The sequence below is a fragment of the Clytia hemisphaerica genome, unplaced genomic scaffold (assembly GCF_902728285.1).
Source record: "Clytia hemisphaerica strain Z4C2 unplaced genomic scaffold, Clytia hemisphaerica genome assembly, whole genome shotgun sequence".
NCBI lineage: Eukaryota > Metazoa > Cnidaria > Hydrozoa > Leptothecata > Clytiidae > Clytia > Clytia hemisphaerica.
The window spans coordinates 2,429,762-2,443,518 of record NW_027104146.1 but is presented as its reverse complement, the minus strand read 5'-3'; the positions used below and the strand labels follow the sequence as shown (position 1 = coordinate 2,443,518).

Sequence of the window (13,757 nt, the reverse complement as noted above, 5' to 3'; positions counted from 1 at the left end):
CCAAAATACGCGAAAATCGCGAAAATTAATCCACGCGAAAATTAATCCACTTAAGGTATGTCGAACAGTCACTAATGAAGTGTCAAAAATTATTTTATATTTTGTCGATTGTAATCAATATAGCCCTTTTAAAATTTTATATCGTGATATATCGTGATCACTTTGCAGTTAGGTGCTTATTTTTTCTACTGCTGAGACCGGCATATCTGGGGCCAATACATTAGTTCGTGTATAGTTTAATGAATAGTGTTTTTTTCAGGCTCGTTTTTCTTCATTTTGCTTTAAAATACAAGGAATATAATAATATATAATTCATGTTCATTGATAAAGTAAAGTTTTTCTTTATTTTCCTTGAAAAGTAACAAGATTTTACTGTAGTGATTACGAAATTTTTCCGAAATACGCCTCATACAGGCGAGTCCTGGGATAATCTACTCATCGATCAAAATAGTGATTCGACATGTGGACGAGGTTGTGAAGTTTCTTGTTCATTTTCCATGAAAACAACTCATGTTCAATTTGTCTGAGAATTATTTACTTACATGTGCTTTTGAAAATAAAATGTAGCGTTTTCTTTATTTTCCTTGAAAAATACAAAGAATACACTTAATCTTCTTTGATTCGTTAATGTTCTTCCTTTTCCTTGAAAAATACAAAGAATACACTTAATCTTCTTTGATTCGTTAAGTAAGATTGTTCTTCCTTTTCCTTGAAAAATACAAGATTACACTTCATGTGCTTTTGAGAATAAATGGTAAAGTTTTTCTTTTTTTTCTTGAAAATTGAAATAGAATAATTCATGCTTTACTACATTTTCCTTGAAATATACAAAGGAAACACTCCATGGGCTTTTAAAATAGATTGTAAACGTCTTTCTTTATTTTCCTTGAAAAATTACATAGAATAAATAAACTTCATGTTCAGTCAGAAAAAAAAGTAAATTGTTACCTCATTTTCCTTGAAAAATACAAATAAAACACTTCATGTATTTCATTGGTTAATAAGGTTAAACTTCATTTTCCTTGAAAAATACAAAGAACGTTCTGTCAGATAAAATGCAAAAGTCTTTTACTTTATTTTCCTTGAAAAATACATGATACATACAATGTGCTTTTGAAAATAGATTGTAACGTTTTTTCTTCATTTTCCTTGAAAAAAATAAAGAATGTTCTGTCAGATAGAATGCACAAGTCTTTTACTTCATTTTCCTTGAAAAATACATGATACATACAATACATGTGCTTTTGAAAATAGATTGTAACGTTTTTCTTCATTTTCCTTGAAAAATACAAAGAATGTTCTGTCAGATAGAATGCACAAGTCTTTTACTTCATTTTCCTTGAAAAATACATGATACATACAAAACATGTGCTTTTGAAAATAGATTGTAACGTAATTTCTTCATTTTCCTTGAAAAATACAAAGAATGTTCTGTCAGATAAAATGCACAAGTCTTTCACTTCATTTTCCTTGAAAAATACATGATACATACAATACATGTGCTTTTGAAAATAGATTGTAACGTAATTTTTCTTCATTTTCCTTGAAAATACAAAGAATGTTCTGTCAGATAGAATGCACAAGTCTTTCACTTCATTTTCCTTGAAAAATACATGATACATACAATACATGTGCTTTTGAAAATAGATTGTAACGTAATTTCTTCATTTTCCTTGAAAAATACAAAGAATGTTCTGTCAGATAAAATGCACAAGTCTTTTACTTTATTTTCCTTGAAAAATACATGATACATACAATGTGCTTTTGAAAATAGATTGTAACGTTTTTCTTCATTTTCCTTGAAAAATACAAAGAATGTTCTGTCAGATAGAATGCACAAGTCTTTTACTTCATTTTCCTTGAAAAATACATGATACATACAATACATGTGCTTTTGAAAATAGATTGTAACGTTTTTCTTCATTTTCCTTGAAAAATACAAAGAATAAATACTGGTATAAGGTTTTTTGCTACTGTCCTTTTTTGATGCTCAACGTTTATATCCATGTTGAATATCTTCATGATAATTTTTTGATAACAAAACAAATCAGAGGGATGCTTGGAGCCCAACATAACCATTACGTTTTCAAAAAGCGGGAGTTGAAAAATTTGGCAAACGCTGAAACAACCAGCGATCAAAAAATTATCATGAAGATGTTCAACATGGATTGTAACGTTTTACTTCATTTCAGTACACAAATTAAAAAAACTGAAGTCCAAGTTGTGTGTAGTTACAAATAATAACATCACAAAAATATTCGTTTGAGAAAATTTGATAACGGGAAACGTTTTTCGAGTCTGATTTGCATCAATTTTTACAAAAACTATTTACGGTAGGCCTATGTAAGATTCTTCGCATTTTATGCTAAATTACCGGGGGAATCTATACTAAAGTCTATTCACGATAAGTGTGCACCCTTTTTTCTTTTACCTATAACTTTTGAAGGAATTCTTCAATCTTTATATATTTGGTATCCTTGGAAAGATATCAGTGAGTGAAACAATTTGAAATAAAAAAATCTTTGAAAAAATTCTAAAAACGAAGATGAAAATGAAGAAGAAAAAAATAAAGATCTTGTAGAGAAGGGCTATGACTTTCATTTTCACTGGAAAGATTCTTTGATCCTACGAGGTCATCATTGTGAAGAAATTTCACTAAAATAATCATTCAATATAAAGTTATGGTACAAAGTTAATAAGTGATTGACCCAAAAAAAACAGCAAAAAACTGCAGAAAACAGCGTTTTTAGACGTCAATCAGCTTATAACTTTGTTTGACATCTTTTGACAAAGTGATTATTTTTGAGAATTTTTTTCACAGTGATAACGTTCGATGATCAAGGATTCACTTCAGTGAAAATGATAGTTATAGCACTTTTCTACAAGATCTTCATTTTTTTCTTCTTCATTTTCATCTTCATTTTTAGAATTTTTCAAAAGATTTTTTTATTTCAAATTGTTCCACTCACTGATATCTTTCCAATGATACCAAATTAATAAAGATTGAAGAATTCCTTTAAAAGTTATAGGTAAAAGAAAAAAGAGTGCACACTTATCGTGAATAGACTTTAGTTTGTACAGGGTTTGTAAGATTGCAATTGTGTGTTTGCGGCTAACAATTCGGACCTTTAAAACAAGAAGCCAAAATTTCCTGACTTGTGATAATTAGTAGGGTCGAAAATAAATTTCACGATTTTACGACCCTTTGCCTTAGAAAAATTTCAAAGGGGATTTCATAAAGTAACTTTGAGGGGATCACCTTCCCCGAACTAAATTATCTCTCATCAACCAACGTTTACAATAATAAAGATTTATTTCAAGGCGTAAGCAGTACTTACCCCACGTTTGCGACGACGGTAACCGTTTAGTACACCCCTGTGTCACAGACCCACTGGGAAATTAACTTTGATTTCGTCCCCATTCCACATTCAATGTAAAAAATTATATTCCAAAACCATCCCCACTGGATACAATAACAATATAATTTCTATCCCCATCGGGTTTTCGATAGAAATTTTTATCCCCGCTTTGGGAAAAATTTCCACCAGGGTCGTGAGACAGGTGGTTATAGTGGTCAATTACTTTGAAAGCCCGACAATCGAAAACAAAAATTTTGGATATTCTATTCCTAAAGGTGACATTTTTGACAAAATAATGAAAAATTCGTATTGAAATGCAAAAATAATTCATACGAATAAAATTAACTGATAATATTTGTATCAGTTACTATAAGATAAGACAAAACATAATATAAATTCTCATAAATAAAATTCTTAATTCGATAGAGTATGAAAAAGATAATGCTATAGTATAATTTCTAAAAAATAATTTCTGCGAAAAATAAAATATTTTAGTGGCTACTTTGTACAAAATTGCTCTAATCTAATGATAAAATTATTCGCCGGCTTTGGGTTTAGGTATTTAAAAAAGCGAATTTGAAAACAGTCCTTTCATCATATATTATAGTACGAAAACATCATGGGAAAAGAGTCGACGGAAAATGACAAAAGTTTCAGCGATCGAACGCAAAATTATGGCCAAAAAGTTTGCACAAATGTTTGCACACTTTCTACGTAGAATAACTTCCCTCCAATGTTAATTGGGGAAAAATAACTAATTAGGACTTTGAACCCAGTTGACCAAGCATTCTCCTTGGCGACTAATACTTTTCCCAGTTATATGGATCTGAAGAGTATGGCATGGATTTGTGTCGCTCCTTATTTGAAATGAAGCTAAAATAGAGGTTCTATCTTCAAAACGTTGGGAGTGAGTTTGGATTTTGTAATATTTGTGAGCCCCTTGGTTCTCTGTCCTTTTTGGAAAATGAAATAACCTTATTTAAGTTGATGAAATGCTACTGTTATTAGTTGCATTTGCTCTTGGGAAACGTTCATGGGTGACTTGTTCTAACCAGCGTTCCAGGGTCCAACGGTGGTGCTCAGGAAACCAATTACTAGCGTACGCGGTAGCCAATAGCATGTGCACATCTTCAGCATAACCTGCATAATTATGATAGTAAGTAAACGAACGTTTTATAGCCATGAATATTCGGTTGCGGTCAACACACGGTGGTTTTGAAAGCAAGTATTTGGAAATTAAACAGGAAAGTTGTGATATACTACTTGGCGAATATCCATAACTGTAGTCTGGGTCGAAATCAGGAGTCAGTGAATTACCAGTCCACGTGGTAGCTTGGTCTCTGAGCTCACTTAACTCCATCTCTAATTCACCTACTAACTGTTTAGATTGAGTCAACTCTTTCTTTGCTTCGTGTAGCTCGAGTTCTAAAACGGCAACTTTGCGAGATAATATGTCGATCGTTAGGTCCTCCTTACGCTTAACAGAGCTGACCTCTTTCACCATGGCAACACAAGACAAACAATGCGTTGCTAAATCGCAGTGACGTACAGTCAGTTTGCAGGCTACACATTCAACGTTCCTGAATTCACAGTCTATCGTGTGTTGGTTGAGCCCGTCTAGCTTGACAACAATATTACATCCATTATCCTTATGATCACACCAGACGGGCAGCGCGTTTATAATACTACGGATGTTTATATTCGGTATGATTTCGTATTTAGAGGTGTATGACCGACAGACTGGGCACGAGTCAGTCTCTGGTTTGGTCAGCCACGTGGATAAGCATGCATGGCAGAACGAATGTCCACATAAAGTAATCACAGAGTCTTTCATTATACCAGCGCATATATTACAGACCAGATTCTGGTCAACTGTTGCTACAAACTTCTCGACGCTGTAACCCATCTCCTTATTTAGTTTGCTAAAAATGCAAAAAGAAGAAATATTTTAAAGTTTTTACACACGTGACGCTATCTGGTCAGTGTAATACGGTTATCCATGTAAAGAAATTTGAAAGATTCTCAGACCATAGCCTGAGAAAGAGTAAATGTTTTTACTATTCAGGTTTCTACAAGTTGACATTTTTCGTATCCAAAGAATATTTAGCATCCTTCTTTAACTAAAACAAAATCTTACAAGAACCAGCTAAGCGATTAACCGGTTTAGCCTTTTGAATGGCTCTTAAAAGAAAACTAATTTGAACCTAGGTTAAATAGATTGAATTTTCAACTAGAAAAAACTTGTTTAAAAAAGCTTAATAAGCTAACCAAAAAATTCCTTTGCTTCTTCCAAAATTTATCAACTATTTCAATTTTTCTTACATCTATTTTCAATGAATTATATATTTTTACCGTAACCATAGTTTTTATACACACAAAATAAAAAGCCCCTCTTTCTTAAAACCTTCCCCAAATTCTTTTACAGTACTTTTTGCAGGTTCCTAACTGAGTTCTTTATTTCCAATTTAATTTCATAAAAGAAACTGGAACCCTGGAGAATTATATTATCTGAAAAACTATTAAAAAGCAAAATGAAACTAGTCGACATGAAATAGAAAATGTTTTAATTAAATGGGACATTAAAATTCTCGCGGGGTATCCCCTCTTTTTCTACCAAAAGTAGCTTGAGCTGGTGGTCCTAACTGTTTAGTTAATTTTCTCTTCCCTTATATAACATTTGTAAAGTGTAGAAAATTTGGTCGAAAAATAGACCCTTACGGTCTAAAAATGGTCAGATTTTCTAAATTTTACACCCTTAGAGTGCACTTTTTCCCATCATTGCTCATTTCGACCCTTGCAGTGCACTTTGGGAAGCTTTGAAAAAGACCCTTAAGGGCCGCACGTACCTTGAGTGTCCCCTCTACTCGGGTTTATTTTAATCGTTGCATGAAATGATAGCTTGAGAAACCATTTCAATTTAAAACTTTTTTACTGCTGTTAGTTAAACTTAGCTTATGAAGTGTTCATGACGGCCTTGAAATAATTTTACCTTGAAATAATGTTACCTTGCCAAATTCCTAATGAAAAATTTCATCAAAAAAACTCTTAGAACTTTTTTAGAACTAGATTTTCATTTTTCTGATAATTTCTAAAATCACACACCTTGTTTTTGAAATTGATTTTCAAAAGATTTTCAAATTTGTAAAATGAAACTCAAACTTTTGAATTTGTCGGAAATATGAAAAAAAATGAAATTTCATCATATCTGTCATATGGCTATGAAAAATCTGGAAGAAATATCCAGCAGACAAGAAAGATATTACTCCTCCCCGAAGAATTTCAAAAAGGATTGTTCTATGATAATTCTCGAAAAGAGATGTTTTTGAGTGCGATTACACTTTTTTTATAAGAATATACTTTCTAAGAATATTCATGATGAACTGGCCAAAAAAATTCATCATGAAATTAGCAACAGAACCTAAGAATGTCATTTTTACGAGCAATTTTAACTGTAAATTTCTAATTGTCCCCCAGTATGGGTCAAAACTTTCACAAAAATGCCATTTTTGCTTCAGGGGTGTCTTACTTACATTAATTAAATTTAGGTTGAATTTGAATCCTAGAATGGCCAAGAATACCGTGAGAATATTTTGGGATGTATTTTCCCAAAAAGTTAAGAATAGCCATAATGAAATGAAAAAACACCATTCTTATAAAATAAACGTTTAACAAGTGATACTTTTATGGACCTACCTGGTTATGCATTTAACACATATATAATTGATATCTACATAAGCGTGACCATTAAACAGTCATTCAGAACACAAATAGTGACGATCTGTTAAAATTGTTTTTTTCTTATAAAAAAACGTTTAGAAACCAAAAATTCATGCTCTTGAAATATTCTTTCATATTCAAGACTTTGTGAGCAAAAAAAAACATCTATCTCATCAAAAAATTGAGTAATTTGGCTAAGAACATTGATGTATGCTTATTAATAGTGATTCTTATAGATAAACATGCGTTTTTTGAGCCAACAAAATTTTTTTGAAAAAATCTGCTTGAGCCATCTTTTACCTACCTTACTTTCATGCAAAAAATCAGAAAAAGTTAATGATCCAATTTTTCTCAAAGTTCAAAATACCTGTTTTTTAGCCGTTTTTTGGCCCAAATTTGCCCCAAATTTTTTTTTCAAAAGTCGGGCTGTATTTCAATATTTTTTTTCGAAAATCAGGCTCCGTCACATTCGAGGGTTTATAGTTGCACATCTTTGTGCAAAAAATCAGAAAAAAACTAATGAGCCAATCACGAGGAAAGCTAATAACGAACGAACGAACGAACGAACGAACGAACGAACGAACGAACGGACAAAGGTTAATTTATAGGACCTCCACCCCACCGGGGTAGGTCCAAAAAGGAGCTTCAATCCAACAATCAAAAGTTTGACCTTTTCCTCCAAGAAAAATGGAAACTGTTATACACGTTTTTTTTTTTTTAAGAAACTAGTTTTACCAAGCAGCCTCAATGTTTCTTAAGAAATCGGCCTTTTGAGCCTTAAATGTTTCTTACATGTTTCTAAACTTTTTGACATAATCAGCCTTATGAAAGGCTGGATTGGAAGGTTCTTAAAAAAAACGAATTAAAAAATGTTATTTTCTCATTCTCAGCCTCAGCATGTTTCTTAGATGTTTCTTAGTTTTTAGGCATTCTGAGCCTCATGTTTCTTAAAAGTGTGTTTCTTAAAAAAAAAAAACGTGTAAAAGTAAGCTAAATATGGCTCAAACTTGAACAAAACTCACAAAATTCTCAAACGTCAAACACTAAGAAACAATATACAGCGAATCAAAAATGTTTTTCTTTTTTACTTCATCCAAAAATAAAAAAAACTTGTTCCACCTAACTTGATTTGATCTAAGGATAAGTTCATCCAGAGATTTCCATTAACAGCTTTCGAAAACAGTTCCTAAACATTTTGACGGCTCGTTGCGAATAATTAGACCTTCCATAAGATATCCAACCCTTTCTCGCTTTTCATCGTTGTTTTTCTCAGAAAATCTTGATAAAAACCTCATCGAAAAAAAAAAATAAACTTAAAACCTTATCCACAGTAAGAACAGAAAAGCGTCTTAAAGTCCATTCGGTTTGAGTGCTCACTTTCTATTACACGTTTTTTTATAAGAACAAACTATAGAAGAACATGGCTTTGATGTCCAAAATATTAAGGACAAGTTAAGAACATTTTAAGGCTTTGCGGACTCTAAAACACCCAATTTCTTAGGAAGATGGCCAAAAAGGCTCACAAAATGACAAAAGTAAGCATATGTTAAGTTAGTTTTCAGGCTTAAAACTAAAAAAGTTAAGAACATCAGAATGCTTCAAAAATTTTGAATATTTTTATGAAAAACATGTATGGTACAAAAAAGCGAAAGTTAGGTTAAGTAATATAATACTTAAAAAACCAAATAGCAAAGCACAAATAAACAGACAGCAATATTCCACCATGATTGAACCTTAGTTTAAAGCCAAGGGTAGATATTCAAAACAGTTTAGAATTAGAGTCAAGAGGAAAGCCGAGTTCACAAGTCTATTTCAAGGTGATATAGCATTTTACACTTCCTGAAAGGAGAGGTCGTCTTGATGTGTTTGTGTTAACTTGTTAATATGATTCCCTGTCAAGTAGTTAATGGGGGAAATTCATAAACATTAAATTAACACTTTCCTTGTGCGAATTAAGGATAGGACAGAAAGCAAATCCGATAAGAGTTGTTCTGAGAGACAAAATCAACATGGCTTTGCCCCCCCCCTCAAAAAAAAATAGGTGTTTGGTATGTGCGGACGATAAAGGTCGGTTTTTCAACTTCTAAAGTCTTTTTAAGGGTCGCAAAGATTAGAAAATTTAAAATCAGTCTCTCTAAAGGTCGGAAAAGTAAGGATTTTTAGGAAATTTGTAGGGGAAATATTGTAAAAAATTTCCCCTATGGGTAGAACGTAAGGGTAAATTCATTAAAATTTGGTCTCTCTATGGGTCGGTTATCAGAGTATCGGTCCGCACAAACCCTACATTCTCCACCCCTAGTGCCCTCCGGGGGTTTTGTAGACGCTAATCATTCCTATGCAATCCTGTTATTATTGTAAATATCGAAAAATAGAAATAAGAAGGGAAAACTCAAGGAACCAACTTGTTACAACTCGACTTGGTGCATCTTGCTCAGGAAAGCGATGTAAATTCATTAGATGTTTGGATCGTCTAAAAGTTGCCATTATACTTCTTGTGGTACTAAGAGGTGCCTACAGAGGTATGCAATTTGGTATTCGCATGTTTCAAGTCAACAGAACTATCTTGTAATTCATTTTTCAATTAACTCTAATTCGACACTGATACACGTTTTTTTATAAGAACATCTAAAAATTTTCAAGCCTCCGGATGTTCTTGACTTTTTGAATTTTAAGCCTAAAAATGTTCTTAACATGTTCTTATTTTCACCATTTTGCGAATATTTTTGTCCATTTTCCTGGGAAATCGGGCGTTTCAGAGCCCGCAAAGCCTTAAAATGTTCTTTCTTAACATTTTGGCCATCGAAGCATTATGTTCTTATATAGTTTGTTATTATAAAAAAACGTGTAACGACTTTGGCAAAAAAATCGAACCGAAAGAGATGATAGAATTCCATTTTTAAAACACAAATCTTAACCACAACCTTCATATAAAAATAAAAAACTCATAACAGATTGACCGGCTGACCGCAAGATTACATAATAAGATTCAAATAATACCTATCTCTCGTATTTATGTCAAGATCTTATCACAAAAAGAAAATAAAACTAAATTTACTTAACGGAAAAGTCAATATTTAGCCAATTAAAATGTCACTTTTCCCAACCGGACAAAACTTGAACTACATTATGATCCTGTGAGAGAATTTTGAAAGGACAATTTCTTTTGTTCAGCCAGACTGTGCCACTGTACTGTGTTGCTTGGTTTAAATCACCACCGCGTGTACATTATTTTTGACTTGATAAACTCCCCAAAACTGATGAGCTTGACGGGTTTCTATAAACTAGATATTGATAAATGTTGAAAAACTCTTGCCTGTTCAAACTTGGCCTCATAAAACGTTTTATAAAAATGCACCATTTACTTTCGCTTAAGTTTGTTATTTTCATACTAAAAAAATAAAAAAAAATTCGAATTTAAAGAAAAAAGCGAAAATAATCAGATCTTCATTTGAAGAACATCATACAAGTTTTCTCATCAAAACAAACAAACAAACAAAATGGTGAAACACCTGGTCACGACAAACTGAACAAGCAATCTAAATGGTAACGATTTTTTATCTTTGAAAATACAGTTGACGTTCTCTAATTCGACGTTCTAATATTCGATAGGCTTCCTTTTTCGATGAAATTTAAAGTCGCCGTCAACAAGAAATTCTCATAAAGGACACTCCTTTATTTGATAAGCTCCTTTATTCGATGAAAATCCAATTCCTCCTGAAGATCGAATTAGAGAGCGTCAACTGTATTTACACAGGATACAGAATCGAACCTTTGAAAAAGCAGAAGCTTTAAGTTCTTTAACCCTATTCAAACTAGGCTTTTAGGGGCGGTTCAGAACTAGGGGGGGGCTTTTCCTGTACCACCCCTTAACTTTTGATCTAGTGGGTCTTTTTGGATGAAATTTGGCACACAAGATCCTTGTGACGTAAGGTAACTTTTGACAAAAAATTTTTTTGATGACGTCACTCATCATGCCCAAAGTGAGCAAAAACCGAAAATTTCCTTTGTTCTTATAAATAGCTATTGTATGCTAACAAAGGCTTTAGAAAAAAGTTGCCTGACTTTAAAATGCTTATTTTATCCTAAATATTCAATAAATTACGGTCTAAACGATATATTTGACAATGAAAATAAATTTGTATTGGAAAAGTGTCAATTTTTGTGACACCTTACTGTCAGAAATGTCATCATGCTCAAGGTGTGAAAATATTTAGGTGTCAAATTTTTTTCTATTTTGAAGCTAAATAAAAGTTAAGAATTTACAGAAAATTTTACGGCAAAAGCTCAATTATTTCAGGAGCTATTAGCAATAGTTTGACCTCCGAACAGAAAGAGCCCCCCCCCTAGTACGAATAGGGTTAAGCTAAAAATCCGAATTCCTTGTCAGTTTGCTTTATTAAACTCAAAGCATTTTCACTACATATATCCTTTTTCTCAATATGAATGGAAGCCAAAAAGAATATAAATACTGTATACTCCAGATGCTTAAAGCAGATCAAACAGGGAAACAAGAATTCCTTGAAAAAAGTTTTCTTATCATTCAAATCCATCGCACTTGGAAATCTAGGAAGATTCATAACAAAGCCCATTTCTTTAAACATCATTTCACTTCCTTCGATGAATCACCAGATTTATTCAATATGGATTTGACTTCAAATGCTCTAACAATACTAAAACATCACTTCCTAATAAAGACTCGAAGAAGATTTAAGAACATAAATCTCGTTAAAGGTTACTGTTCATAAGATTTAACCATCACAGATTTGAAAAAGGTGGAAAACTAGGTACCACCACCATCAATCAGATGAGATGGAGTTTTTGTAAGATACTTTAATTATTGGTCATTTGAAGTAATAAAAATGACGCGTTCTTTAGAAAAAGTAACATTTTATTACTGGTTAACGACCAACCAAATAAAATAAGAGCTTGTAAAAACTCCAACTCGCCCCCCATCAATACCCGCATACTTTCAATTGACACCAATAGTTCTAAAGCCGGTAAAAGGTAAAACATTCATTCCAGTGAAACGTCTTTTTTAAAACATAAGGTCTAAGCTTCTGTTTTAAAATCTCTTTTCAGGAAAGAGATAAACTTCCTTCCTTCCCTCTAGAGAGATCTACTATGACCTTCAATTTAAAATTTCTTATTAATCTGATGATGACCATACGATAAAGTTTTTATGCAAAACATATTTCTTTCTCTTTGAATATTCATATATATTTTTCTTTCACTCTACACACTATATAAACCTTTCCAGAATCATAACAGAGAGAGATGGAGAGAAACAATACTTATAGTTCTATAATTCTTATCTCTAAGATCATTTTTTATCTAAACTTAAAAAAATCGGTTTTAGTACATAATCAAAGCGAGGCTTCTAACTTTGGACGTTAGAGACATTCTGAAGACGTTTGTAGGACATCAGATAGATAAAATTTAAAAGGAACATGTTTTCAAGGAAACTCTAGAAAGTGTTTTAAGGTGATAACACATGCTTTGTACCACAATATTACCCTAATAAATCATCACATAAGATGCAAAGAGAGTGACCATATATGCAGTGACCTGAGCGAATCTACACCCCATTTTCGAGGCAGCCTGTTTGGGTTTAACCAAAAAGAATAATGGCATTTATAAGTGTATCAAGAAAAAGAATACCTCAATGTTCTTTAGTGTATCCTTTGGTGGTTGGTGGCTTGGTAGGATTAAAGTTGGTCTACAATTGGAAACGTAATCGGTTGTTAGACAACATAAATAAGCGAAACAGAATTATTATTACCAATTACACCCCTGTATCAGTTACTCGGTGAGTCGGAGCTACCTGGATATGGAAATTTACCTGTTTTTATGAGCTACAATTTCTTTTCGTTGAAAGCACAAAAAATTGGCATCTCACTCAAAATTATTTTACGGCCGATTTTTCTATTGGGAAAGGGACCCTTGCAGTTTTCTTGATGTAGAGAGTTTAATCATATTTAGACATGAGGAGTCGCTTCAACCTTTCCAAAACTATAACAATTAAAAATATGTATACCTTTTTTATGATATGAGCAACCAGTAAATCCAGTTTCCTTTTCTGCAACTATGGATCGATCCAAAAATTTCGATAACGTGGTATACCTTGACAAAAACAAAGCATAAAAAAGTTAAAGAAATGTTTTCAAAATCCGTTATAAGACGATGATTTCAAAAAAATATTTCAAGCTGTGAAAAATTCAATAAAATTATAAGCGGCTTTTCCTCTCAGTGTATGAGTGCTAGTGAAAGAAGTTTTTTTTTATATTTCATTCATTAATTGAAAGAGTAGAGAAGTCATTAAAGCTTTTGTTAATTTCTTGAATTACTGTCAATTAATACCTATTTATTACCTTAATTTATCTTTTATTACCTTTCTTCGTCTTATTTCTATTTACCGTCATTGTATCCGCTCCAAGTCTTGATTAATAGTATCCTCAAAAGTAATATTCTGAAATCAAATAAAAAAGTGGTTAAGTTTCTACATTCCAATTTTTTATAATCAAGCAGTTCAGTATAAAGAATAATTTGTCAAAATTAAGATGAAATTGAAGATACCATTCAATTAGAGACTGACACGACAAACAAATGTTAGCATAATTATTGCATAATGTTCAAAATTGATGTCATTACGTTTTAATAGCATGGCATTTGTCTGTTAATTAA

The 13,757-nt window shown here is 32.2% G+C and overlaps 1 protein-coding gene across 1 annotated transcript; it reads right to left on the bottom strand.

Annotated features, from left to right (window-relative positions):
* Window positions 1–3,625: 3,625 nt before the first annotated feature.
* Window positions 3,626–13,220, bottom strand: LOC136813918 (E3 ubiquitin-protein ligase NRDP1-like). Its single transcript, XM_067070432.1, has 3 exons — window positions 13,111–13,220; window positions 12,735–12,792; window positions 3,626–5,281 (listed from the first exon to the last, which is right to left on the bottom strand). The coding sequence occupies exon 3, from the start codon at window positions 5,263–5,265 to the stop codon at window positions 4,339–4,341; it is 927 nt and encodes a 308-aa protein (XP_066926533.1). The 5' UTR covers window positions 5,266–5,281; window positions 12,735–12,792; window positions 13,111–13,220; the 3' UTR covers window positions 3,626–4,338.
* Window positions 13,221–13,757: the final 537 nt, after the last annotated feature.

Coding starts and splice junctions, on each gene's coding strand:
- LOC136813918 (XM_067070432.1), bottom strand. CDS start 5,265: ATGGGTTACAGCGTCGAGAAGTTTGTAGCAACAGTTGACCAGAATCTG.